This window comes from Chiloscyllium plagiosum, unplaced genomic scaffold (assembly GCF_037043375.1).
Source record: "Chiloscyllium plagiosum isolate Xiang-an unplaced genomic scaffold, Cpla_swu_hap1 HiC_scaffold_24, whole genome shotgun sequence".
NCBI lineage: Eukaryota > Metazoa > Chordata > Chondrichthyes > Orectolobiformes > Hemiscylliidae > Chiloscyllium > Chiloscyllium plagiosum.
This window is the reverse complement of record NW_028270162.1, coordinates 8632064-8645286: the sequence shown is the minus strand read 5'-3', so window position 1 is coordinate 8645286 and position 13223 is coordinate 8632064. Positions and strand designations below refer to the sequence as shown.

Sequence of the window (13223 nt, the reverse complement as noted above, 5' to 3'; positions counted from 1 at the left end):
CTCATTTTCCACTTGGGAACCCTACAGCCCTGCAGACTCAATATAGAGTTCAATAATTTTCGAGCCTAAACTCGCCCATGTCCTAAGCCCCCAATCCCACACACCTTGCTACCACAAAGTCTGACGGTACACAGCACTTATTGTTAGCCACTAACAGTTTCCATTAATAGCTATTTATTCTCCTAGCCAGATTGTTATCCACTTTTTGACTGTCCAACTGTTCATCTCCCTCTCTCTTTACCCCCTCCCCCAACACTATATCTGCACATAAACTGACATTTTCCTAGCTACCCGTGAGTTCTGACGGTCACTGGGCCCTAAATATTAACTTTGATTTTTCTTCATTGTTGCTGCCAGACCTGCTGAGCTTTTCCTGTAAAAACTCCTGCTTTTGTTTCTGATTTATAGCATCTGCAGTTCTTTCGGCTTTTATCAAGGATTGACCTGTCTGGCGATGCCCACTATTTAAATCACTGTGGTATTTTTAAGTGGCCAGATAGTTGTTAGTACTCAGTCGAGGTTTCACGACAGTCAGTACTGCCTTAGTTTGCAACCCCAAACTTTTTGCAGCCAACCCCATTGGAGGTCTCAACCCACTCTGGGAAACCCTGCTCTGGCACCTTGAACCTAGGCCAATATTGATATGAACTTAGACCATGAGAGTCAACAGATTGTTCGATTCTGGGAAGTCAAGGAGACCCAATTCTGTCTGAATGTCATACAGGCAAAACCTCTCAAATAGACAGTGTTCAAGATCAGGACCTTCCTCCCTTCTGGGCAAAGTGAGTGTCGAATTGGAGGTTTGTTCTGTATGATTTGATACTGAGCCTTTAGAGAGCATCTGATAGTTAGATTTCACATACTTTATAGTTGAATTAGGTAATGCAGTTGGTTTTGGTACTGACCTGTTACCCAGAAATTGAAAATCCAGAAGGTTCCCAAGTTAAGAATTAAAACTGAATTCAATTAATCTGGTCTAGAATGGCAGTAGTAAAAACAAACATGTCTACTAAAGAAACCAAATGAAAAATAAAATTGGTTTACTAATGTCCTGCAGGGTGGGAACATGTCACCATCAGATTTGGTTAGCCCTACCCCCCCCACCTTTTCCAGTTCACATGTTGTGGTTTGCTTCTAATGCCCATTGAAAAAGCCAAAAACTAAAGCCCGGCCATGACTATCTTAGGACAAGTACTGAGTTTCATCAGACTCACTTATTTCGCCAAGAAGAATATGGAAAAAAACGATATTTTAAGAAAAAATATCATAGTTTCTGTACAAATTCAACAACATACACTTTTACAACCTGCTTACCAATGGCATATCATCAGATACAGTATATTAAGGCAGTATCAATATGATACCTTCAGCATTTGTAATTAAAGGACTAAGCCACCATAATCTTTCTCCAACTGAGGGTACAAGGTTTACTTTGTTTTCAAAACTCACCTTTGCATTTCTGACGGGGAGTAGAACTGCATTCTGTTCTTCCACTGACTTAAACATGGGAACATCAGAGGGTCAATATCAACACCATTCAGCGCAGCTAAAACATCACTGTCAAGCTTCGTTGGTCCATCTCTGGAGGGGAACGAGAGAGAACTGTATACACTTCAATGTTAACCAGTAACTTCGATGGCTCCAAGTATTTTAAAAGCATAACACTCCAGGTATTTAAAAACATTCTTTTAGTCTTCTCTTCACCTCACCCTTACTAGAGTAGGCGCTATACACCAAAGAAAAATCATCCTTTGCCTCAATTTAGAGCCCATATTTTATTTCTGAAGTTAAGATACTGAAGTTCTTTGCTTTGAAAGGTGTCATATACAGGCCTGGTATTTGTGTACCTTTATCAGTTTCCTGAAGGAGTAATTGAAGACAAAGCTGAAACCTGGTCTGACATTTCTCCAACCCTGTCCCAGAGAGCTCAAACCAACTGGAAGGACTCAGATCAGTGAACTCATTATCAATCAGGAATGAAGTCTTCATTATGATTGGTTCCAAATGGAGGGAAATGGCTCAGGAAATTTCCTTTTAAATAATTTCTTAGAACGAACTCTGATGGAGGTGGGAGAGATACTAAAAGAGTATTTTGCATCAGTGTTTACTGTAAAAAAAAACAGGATATGCAAGATATAGAACATGGAGAAATAAATAGAGGCATCTTGAAAAATATCCATATTACAGAGGTGGTGGTGCTGGACACACAAAACACAAAGGTGGATAAATCCCTGGGACCTATCAGAAGTACCCTGGAACTCTGTGGAAAGCTAGGGACGTGATTGCTGGGCCCTTTACTGAGGTATTTGTTTCATCGATAGCCACAGGTGAGGTGCTGGAAGACTGGAGGTTGGCTAATGTGATGCCACTATTTAAGGTGGTAAGGAAAAAACAGGGAACTATAGACCAGTGTGCCTGACGTCGATGGTGGGCAAGTTGTTGGAGGGAACCCCGAGAGACAGAATTGACATGTATTTGGGAAGGCAAGGACTGATTATGGACATCTTTGTGCATGGGAAGTCATGTTTCATGAACTTGATTGAGTTTTTTTAAAGATGTAACCTAGAGGATAGACGAGGACAGAGCAGAAGAGACTTCAGTAAGACGTTCAACAAGGTTCCTCATGGTCAGACTGGTTAGCAAGGTTAGATCACATGGAATACAAGGAGAACTGGCCATTTAGATACAGAATTGGCTTGAAGGTAGAAGGCAGACGGTGGTGGTGAAGGGGTGCTTTTCAGACTGGAGGCCTGTGCACAGCAGTGTCCCACAAGGATCGGTGCTGGGTCCACTGCTTTTTGTCACTTATATAAATGATTTAGATGCGAACACAGGAGGTATGGTTAATAAGTTTGCAGGTGACACCAAAATTGGAGGTGTAGTGGACAGTGACAGAGGTTACTGGGCCAAATTGGCCGAGGAGTGGCAGATGGAGCTTAATTTAGATAAATGTGAGGTGCTGTATTTTTGAAAGGCAAATGAGGGCAGGACTTATATACTTAATGGTAAGGTACTGGGAGTGTTGCTGAACAAAGAGACGTTGGACTGCAGGTTCATAGTTCCTTGAAAGTGAAGTCGCAGGTAGATAGGATAGTGAAGGCAGCATTTGGTACGCTTGTCTTTATTGGTCAGTGCACTATGAGATTACTGTGTGCAGTTCTTGTCTCCTTCCTATCGGAAAGATGTTGTGAAACTTGAAAGGGTTCAGAAAAGATTTACAAGGATGTTGCCAGGATTGGAGGATTTGAGCTGTAGGAGAGGCTGAATAAACTGGGGCTATTTTACCTGTCAGAACTGAGGGGTGACCTTATAGAGGTTTATATAATCATGAGAGTCATGGATAGGTCAAATAGAAAAGGTATTTTCCCTGGGGTGGAGGAGTCCAAAGCTGGAGGGCATAGGGTTAAGGTGAGGGGAGGAAAGTTTTAAAAGAGATTTAAGAGGCAACTTTTTCACCCAAAGGGTGGTGCGTGTATGGGACGAGCTGCCAAAGGAAGAGGTGGAGGCTGGCACAATCACAACATTTAAAAGGCACCTAGATGGGTATATGAATAGGAAGGGTTTAGAGGGATATCGGCCAAATGCTGGTAAATGGAACTAGAGTTATTTAGGATACAGAACATTATAGCGCAGTGCAGTCTGGTCAGCATGGACAAGTTGAACCAAAGGTTCGGCTTCTGTGCTGTATATTTCTATGAGTCTACTTATTACTTTGCATAATTTGCATTGAAAACAGGAATTAAAGAGTAACTTTTCCACCCAGAGCAAACTCTCTACTTGAATAAAAGCAAAGGACATTTTTAAAAATGCATGGACGTACAAAGATATCATAATTTACAATCCTGAATTCAAGAACTGGAAAGTGGGATTAGGCTCAAAATAATTTTATTTTGGCCAGCACAGACAGAGTGGGCTAAATCGCCTTATTCTGTGCTGTAAATTTTTCATTTTTTTTTAATGAAACCTAGCCTGGTAAATTTCAGTACTAAAAGCTAGTTCCCTACATTTGAAAGTAGAAAAATAATAAGCAGAAGTATATTTATTCAATATTTAGGCTGGATGGGTTAGTTTTGTTAATGATGTATTTATTTACCCTCTAGCACCTACCCATCATCAATAATCCTAACATTATACATTAATAATCTGGATGAAAAAACTGAAAGTATTGTTGCTAGGTTTGCAGATGATAAGGATAGGTGGAGGGACTGCAAGTGTTGAGGAAGTAGGGAGACTGCAGAAGGACTTGGACAGGCTGGGAGAGTGGGCATAGAAGTGGCAGATGGAACAAACAATGGGGAATGACATTCTGTACACTGGTTGGAAGAATAGAGGCATATATTATTTTCTAAATGAGGAAAGGCTTCGGAATTATGAAGCACATTCTGGCTCAGTCGTCAGTTAGGAAAGTAAATGCAATGTTAACATCAAGAGGGCTTGAATACAAGAGCAGGGATGTACTGCTGATGTTGTACAAGGCCCTGGTCAGACTGCATTTGGAATGTTGAGAGCAATTTTCAGCCCTGTATCTAAGGATGTGCTGGCACTGGAGAGGATTTGGAAGTGGTTTACAAAATTGATTCTGGGGTAACAGACTTGTCATATGAGGAGCGGTAGAAGGCTCTGGGTCTGTACTCAATAGAGTTTAGAAGGATATGGGAAGATCTGATTGAAACTTACAGAATACTGAGTGTGGACATGGAGATGATGTTTCCATTACTGAGAGAGACTAGGACTTAGAGGGCATAGTGTCAGAGTGAAGGGATGACCTTTTAGAATTGAGATAAGGAAGAATTTCTTCAGCCAGATGGTGGTGAATCTGTGGAACTCACTGCTGCAGAGGGCTGTGAAGGCCAAGTCATTGGGTGTATTTAAGACAGAAATAGATAGGTTCTTGGTTAGCAAGGTTATGGAGAGAAGGCAGGAGAATGGGGTTGAGAAATATTATGATGGTTGCATGGTGGAGCAGGTTTGACAAGTCAAGTAGCTTAATTCTGCTCCCAAATCTTATGGTCAAATACGTTATCAGTTCCTTACCCAATCAGAAAGATCCCCTTGGAGGATCCTCTTCTTAAAGACCCTGGAGTGTGCTTGGGAAGAAACTGTTGCTGGTCTTCTGGGGATCTGCCAGTAATGTTCTCCAAATGCATAGTGGTCTGCGAGTCCAGTTTGTCTTGAGATGCACTAGATTCCTGTGTTGAAGGATTTACAGAAAACTCCCTTTCCAAAGTAGGAGAAATCGCTGTCCTACAGGCTTGGCTGCTGCTATGTGCATAGTTCCTCTGATTTTTGAGCTGTAAAGTTGCTACCTTTGATGTGCATAATGACAATAAATCTGAGATTTCACCACTATCTTCTATCACAGACTGCTTCTGGTCAGGAGTGAGTAATGGATTTTCCTTCCTGGTTTCTTTTTCAGTCACTCCCTCACTCTCAATTAGATCACTCTTACTCCACTGCATATCCTGGTCATTCATAGAGCTTTTCTCATGAGCTACCAATCCTGACACATTACTGCCCATCAATTCTCCAGTTACTTCATTCATCTCAGACAGCAAATTTCTCTCTTCATCATCGTAGAGTGAAAGCTTTTCAAATTCAGCCATGAGGTTAGAAACAGGGGAAAGGATATCTTTTGATCCAGACATGGTAAATAAACGAGAAGATTGCCCTCCAGGATTTTCAGTACCAACAGGAGAACAGACTCCATTTAAGTCGGGTGAGATCGCCATGTCAAGTTTACTTAGATGGTTTGTAGAATCAATAATGTCTGTTGAGTGCTGCACAGGAAGTATATGGCATCCATTTCCTTCAATGGTACCAGGGCTAGTTCCAGAACTAACTACTGACATGCTGACTTTTAGTGCAGCATTTTGTCTATTTTTTAATTCTTCTAAACTGAGGTCATCATCCAAAAAAGAACCAGTGATCGAGCTGCAGTACTTATTAGTTTTACCTGTAGGAGGAGAAAAGAATAAATTTTGATTGCAATTTTTCACAAAGAATAAATTTTGATTGCAATTTTTCACAAAGACCTTAAATATCATTCCTCCACAATATTCGCTTTTAAAAATCACAGCAATAAGAATGGGAAACTCTTAACAACATGAAATGATTGAGGTGAATAACTTGGGTATCTTTGGGGGAAGGCAAATAGTTGAGGGAGAAAGGAGCAGAAGAAATGTTGATAGGATGAGACAAGACAAGTGGGAAGAGCTGGTGTGTAGCTGATAAATGATCAGATATTTTGGGCTGGTTTTTATTATATAAATTATAAGGAGTTATGACTAAAGAAGATTAACACTCTTCACCTCAGACTAGGACGAGATTAGAATCTCATCCAATGTTAATGCTCCAACTCCACTGCCAGTATCTGCAAGTCCCTCTGAAAGTTTACAAACAGCTACTGCTGCATAAGAAAAAAATAAATGTTTGCAGCTTGTAGCTGCTGGATTTGTTTCTTTACACTACAGCACAGCAGCTCACTTTTGTTATTTGCTTTAACTATGTATAAATGTTGAAAATTAAAAATTGTATGGATTTGAAAGTAGCAACCTCTGCGTTATTCTTTAACATGGCCAGCAGCTTAGAATCATAGAATCCCTACAGTGAACAAGCTGGTCATTCTGCCCATCGAGTCCACACTAATTCTCTAAACAGCATCCCACCCACACCCACGTCCCTATTCTATTCTTGTAATCCTGCATTTCCAATGGCTAATCCATCTAGCTGACATATCCCTGAACACTCTGGCCAACCTCATGAGGGTGCTACCAAAGTACCACCAACACATCTCCTGCCCCACCAGAAGATAGAACATGCTGGACCACTGCGGCACAACCAAAGAGACCAACTTCTCCATCCCCAGCCCACATTTCAGAAAATCAAATCACAGTGCTGTGTTCCTCCTCCTAGCTTACAAGCAGAAGCTGAAACGGGATGACCCTTTACAAAAAGTAGTACATGCTGACCAGAGGCAGCAGAAGACAGTCTCTGGGACTGCTTGGAATTGATGGACTGGACCATTTTAAAGTACTCAGCAAAAACCCTAGATCAGTACATCACCACTGTCACAGTCTTCATTCGCAAATGAGTAGAGAATTGCATGCCAAAGAAGTCAAACCAAGCAATCCCCAACCAGAAACCTGGGAAGAACCAGGAAATCCACCCCCTACTGAAGACCACGCATGCAGCCTTCAAGTCAGGCCACCCAGACCTATACAAGACGTTCAGATATGACATCTGCAAAACCATCAGGGATGCCAAGAGGCAGTACGAGTCCAAGTTGGAGGGCCAAACCAGCCAAACAGATTTCCGCTGCCTGTGGCAAGGCCTGAACAACATAATGGGATACAAAATGAAGCAGAGCAAGATAGCAGACAAAGACACATCCCTCTCTGCTTTCTATGTTCCGTTCAATAAGAATGCCAGCAGTGTAATGGCACCTGCCCAACAGCCCCAGACGTACCTGTGCCCACTGTCACCGCTGCTGACTGTCTTCCTGGGAGTCAACCCAAGGAAAGCGACAGGCCTGAATGAGCATTCAGATCCTGTGCAAACTAACTGACAGAGGTATTCACTGACATCTTCAACCTCTTCCTCATAAGCACAAGTCGCCACCTGCTTCAAGAAGACCATTACATCCCAGTACCTAAGAAAGCATATACAACGTGCCTTAATGACTATTGCCCAGTGGCTCTGACGTCCATTATCATGAAGTGCTACGAGAAGCTGGTCATGGTCCATATCAACTCTTAGTCTCTCAGCCTGCTCAAATCACCTACAATTTGTCTACCAACCTTACAATAAACTTACCATTTCCCTAGCCCTGAACGCATCCCTAGAACATGCTAGACAACAGGATACCTTCATCAGGCTCCTGTTCATTGAAAGTGGAGCTGTAGTCAACACCATTATCCCCTCCAGACTGATCTCAAAACTCCATGACCAAGGTCTCAGCTCCACCCTCTGCAACTGGATCCTCAACTTTCTAACCCACAGACCGTATTAGGTGAAGCAACACAACTGCATGTCTTCCATGATAACACTCAACACTGGAGTGCCCCCCCAAGGATCGTACTCAGCTCCCTACCTTATACACTGACTGTGTTGCCAAATTCCAAACAAACACCATCTACAAGTTTGCTAACAGCACCTCCATGGTAGGACAGATATCAAACAATGAGTCAGAATACAGAAAGGAGATAGAGGGCTGGTGATGTGGTGCAATGAGAATAACCTCTCTCTCACAACATTGGCAAAACTGAAGAAATGATCACTGACTTCAGAAAGAAAGGAGGAAAACACGGCCCCATCTACATCAACGGAGCCGAGGTTAACAGGGTGGACAGCGTCAGGTTCCTGGGAATGACAACAACCAACCACCTGTCCTGGACTTCCCACACAGATGCGATGGTCAAGAAGGTATAAAAATGCTTCTTCTTCCTCAGGGGGCTCAGGAAATTTGGCATGTCCGTAAGGATCCTCCCCAACTTCTACAGATGCACCACTGACAGCATACTATCAGGGTGCATATTGGTCTGGCATGGCAACCACTCTGCCCAGAATCATAAGAAACTATAGAGGGTGGTGTGCACAGCCAAGACCATCACAGAAGCCAATCTTCCAACCATTGACTCCTTTTACATGGCCTGTTACCACGAAAAGGCTGCCTACATCACCAACAATCCATCGCAACTCCGCAATGCTCTCCTATAACCTCTTCCATCAGGCAGAAAATAGAGGCTTGAACACATGCACTAGCAGGTTCAAGAACAGCTTCTTTCCTGTTATTAGACTGATGAATGGATTCTCTAACTTCAAATAATGCTGATCTTGCTAATGTTGATCTCGCCTAGCATACATACCCTGTGCAACACAACCTGTATGCCTCTACATATTTTTCCTCACCCAATAATCTATGTCCTTGATTACTATGATCTGCCTGCACTGCTCATAGATAAAGCTTTTCACTGTACTTAGGTACACATGACAATAAATAAATTAAATCAATTTAGCTTGGCCAATCCACCTAACCTGCACATTATTGGACTGTGGGAGGAGACTGGAGCACCCGGAGGAAGCCCTTGCAGACACAGAGGGAACGTGCCAACTCCACACAGACAGTTGCCTATGGTTGGAATTGAACATGGGTCCCTGACGCTGTGAGGCAGCAGTGCTAAATGAGCCACTATGCTACTTCTTAAAGAGAATTGAAACAGGAAACCAATTCTTGTTTGGTTTGATGGAATTTGCATTGATAGACCCCGATATAAATGCACAAAAAGCCTGATAAAAATAATGAAATATGCAAATCTCAATTAAATGTTGCTTTTAAACTTTTCATTTGAATGAAGAAAGTTAAAGACCTTACAGAGGTCTCACAATAAATCTTAAATAGCTGGTATAACAGAGGAAAGGTTATTTTCATCTGGCTTATGAGATAATGAGAAGCAGGTTATTATTGGAAGCAATGTTTTCACACAGGAAGCTATAAGAATGACTAATGCAGTCAAGATTACATAATGTAGAATCCTTACAATACAGAAGCAGGCCATTCGGCCCATCAAATCCATATCAACCCTCCGCAGAGATTCCAGCCAGACTCACCTGCCCTACCGCATCCCTGTCATCCTGCATTTCCCATGGCTAACCCACCTAACTTGCACATCCCTGAACACTATGGACGATTTAGCATGGCTAATAGACCTAAATTGCACATCTTTGGACTGTGGGAGGAAACTGGAGCACCCAGAGGAACCCCACACAGACAGTCATCAGAGCCTGGAATTGAACCCAATGCAGTGCTATCCACTGAGTCATCGTGATTGGAAAAGGAAAAATATAAAAGATTAAAGATAGCAAGGTTAGACAAAGTGAGCCAGTACATATAGCTCACCAAGCTATAAGGGTGGTGATGGTGAGGCAGATTTCAGTAAGCAAAACAAACACAAAATGGTCAGTGCATTTCAGCTATATACATTTATTTAATGGTGCAAATATTTGCAATCTTTCCTTTAACTAAGTTTGGAATTCTGCCTTGAAATGCACAACCACCTTACTGCAGCTTCCAGACTGTAACATATGAACAGGAGTAGGCCAACATTTGTGACCAGTATGACTTCAGAGTGACTGCTGAGAACGTTGACTCTCCAGGGAAACAGCACACTCTACCCCAGCTCTTCATTCACTATGCGGTTGGATGCTGCTGTCCCCTGGCTGAGACAGACTCTGTTCAAACAGCTGGTTATTGATTCTGCTTGCTTCCCTCAGTTGGCCTCAAACTGTTATTCACATTATGCAGGTAGGGGAACTGAAATACAGTAGTTTTGCGGTTTCCATGGCGTCTAGTGCAATTAATAAAATCTGGATTCTCAATTAACATCATGCAGCTAATGTACTGGTCTACTCTAATTGGGGGTATATAGTTCATGTGGAAGAACTGGTATTGTGCTATAATTCCCATGATTCTTATTTACTTTTACACTTACCAGTTGGTGGAGGACTTCTGAATTTATTGCAGATATGGATGTCTCCACCTTTCTGTTCAGCTTTTTTACTCAGATAGTCTTCTATTTTTCTAATTGCTTCTGGTGCCGCAAGATCAATAAAACAGCCAAGAAACTCCCAGTACTCAGCCCATGGGTGTCCCATTTCATGAGCCAAATCCCTGAAATGAAAGTTATTACTACATTACACCGTTACTTATTAAAAGCCCACTTGAAAGATTTAAAAGTCTTCTTGGTAAAGCATTTGCTTGTTTTTTCCTCTAGGTGAAATTAATGCAAGCATTACTACCGGCTGAATAAATTATTAAAAAAGTGAAATTCAGAACGCACAAATTATCGGGCAAGAGCCATGTGGCATGGAAACAGATCCTTCTATCCAACTTGCATTGAGCAGACATCCCAATCTGACCTAGTCCCATTTGCCAGCATTTGGCCCACATCCCTATAAACCTTTCTTATTCTATTTCACATCCAAATGCCTTTTAAAAGTTGTAATTGTACCAGTCTTCACCACCAGCTCATTCCATAACTGGACCACCCTCTGCGTGAAAAAGTTACACACCCCTCAGATCCTTTTTCAATCTTTCCTCTTTCACCTCAAACCTATGCCCTCTAGTTTGGACATCCCCACCCATGAGAAAAGACTGAGATGTTCACCCTATCCATGCCCCTCAAGGTTTTATAAACCTCTAAAAGGTCACCCCTCCGTTTCCATTGTTCCAGGGAAAAAAGCCACAGCCTATTCAGCTTCTTCCTATAACTCAAACCCTCCAGTCCCAACAACATCCATGTAAATATTTTCTGCACTCTTTCAAGTTTAACAACATCTTTCCAATAGAGGGGCGACCGGAATCATACACTATATTCTAAAAGTGGTCTCACCAATGTCCTGTACAACTACAACATAACATTCCTATACTCATGTTCTGACCAATGAAGGCAAGCGTGCCAAATGCCTTCTTCACCATCCTGCCTATCTACAATTCCACTACCAAAGAACGATTCACCTATTAAATGAAGTGATTCCTTCTCCTCACTAGGGAGCGCCTAAAAATATCTAAGTGCAATCATGTTAACTATTCAATTTTTAACATGCCTAACAGAAAAGCAAGGCCACTCAGCCCCTCAAACTGTTCCAATGTTTGACATGAGGCAGATCGGATTGTTGCCTCTACTCCACTTTCCTATCTATCCACATGCCTTCTGACAGACTTTTACATCAAGATTCTGCCCAACTCATCGTTAAAAACATTTAATCAATCTGTCTACATTGATGTGGTAAAAACAATGACTGCAGATGCTGGAAACCGGATTCTGGATTAGTGGTGCTGGAAGAGCACAGCAGTTCAGGCAGCATCCAAGGAGCAGCGAAATTGACGTTTCGGGCAAAAGCCCTTCGTCAGGAATGTCTACATTGATGTCAAGGAGAAAACTCCACAGATGAAATATTGCCACATCTCCAACTGAAATGGGAGACCCTTCATTTTTAAATGTGTCTCCTGGTTCTTTTCTCTCTTACAAAGGAGAGAATATCCTCCCAGCATCTACCCTGTTTAGGCTCCTCAGGAGTTTGAAAGTTTCAATAACATAAACTCTTATATTTTTTTAAACTGAGATAGATACCAGTCCAATTTGTCCACCCTTTACCAATTAGACTAGCCTTTCATCCCAGAATTCAGCCATGTCAGCCTTCAAATGCTATTATATCCACTCAAGTGAGGAGATTAAAACTGTACACAGTACTCCAAATGTGGTCTGAACAAAATCCTATGAAACTGTCACCAAACTTCCCTTCTTTAATATTCCATACTTCCAGCAATAAAATGGCAACAGTCTATTTGCCTTCGTCAACACTTGCTTAATCTCTATACTTTTTTTATGATTCATGTAGCAGGACGCACAGATCTTCTGTACCATAAAGGTTTGCAATTTTTCTTCACCAAAATAACATGCTGCTTTTCCTATTCCTCCTGTCAAACTGGACAAGTTCACATTTTCCCACATTATATTCCATCTACCATTTTTTTGCCCACTGCACCTAGCTATATCCCTTTATAGGTTTTATATCCTCCACACAATTTACTTTCCTACTCCTCTTTCATCATCAAATCAAATTTAGCAACTAAAACTTCAGTCTCTTCATCCAAGTTATTTATACAAATTGTAAATAGTTGAGGCCCCTGCATTGATCCCTGTGGCACTCCAGTAGTTACACCTTGCTAATCTTCAAACAACCCATTTATTCCTACCCTTTGCTTCCTATTAGCCAACTAATCCTCTATCCATTACAATGTTATCTCTACACATTCTGCCTAAGTGCATTAATAATTTCTAAGTGCTCCACTACAAACCCCTTAATAATCATTTTCCCTGATGCAAGATGTTAGTCTCAATAACCTCCAGTTAGAATGGTTTATTTCTTTGTTGAATTAACACGTGTATAACTTTATATTCACTGTGACCTTTGAACGGTTTAATAAACTGGACGTTATTATCTAGTTTCTTTCTTTTTCTCTCTGATAGCACAACTCTTAATGGATATTAACAGTGGTTAAGTAATTCAAACAGGAGCTCTCGGTGCACTTTTCAACTGTCAAGGAAACATGACCCATTCAGACCACATCTGGAGTACTGTATACAGTTTTAATCTCCTCACTTGAGTGGATATAATAGTATTTAAAGTGATGCTCACAGATGTGTAAATTCTCACATGAAGTC

At 41.5% G+C, this 13223-nt stretch overlaps 1 protein-coding gene across 3 annotated transcripts in view; it reads right to left on the bottom strand.

The window, feature by feature from the left end:
* The window catches only part of ankle2 (ankyrin repeat and LEM domain containing 2), a 57036-nt gene that overhangs the window by 5620 nt on the left and 38193 nt on the right, over positions 1-13223 (bottom strand). For all 3 annotated transcript variants that reach the window (XM_043715430.2, XM_043715432.2, XM_043715433.2), the window contains 3 exons: positions 10488-10666; positions 5035-5953; positions 1450-1581 (listed from right to left, as the gene is read on the bottom strand). In XM_043715430.2, coding sequence (XP_043571365.2) covers positions 1450-1581; positions 5035-5953; positions 10488-10666 — 1230 coding nt within the window. The remainder of the gene's footprint in view (positions 1-1449; positions 1582-5034; positions 5954-10487; positions 10667-13223) is intronic.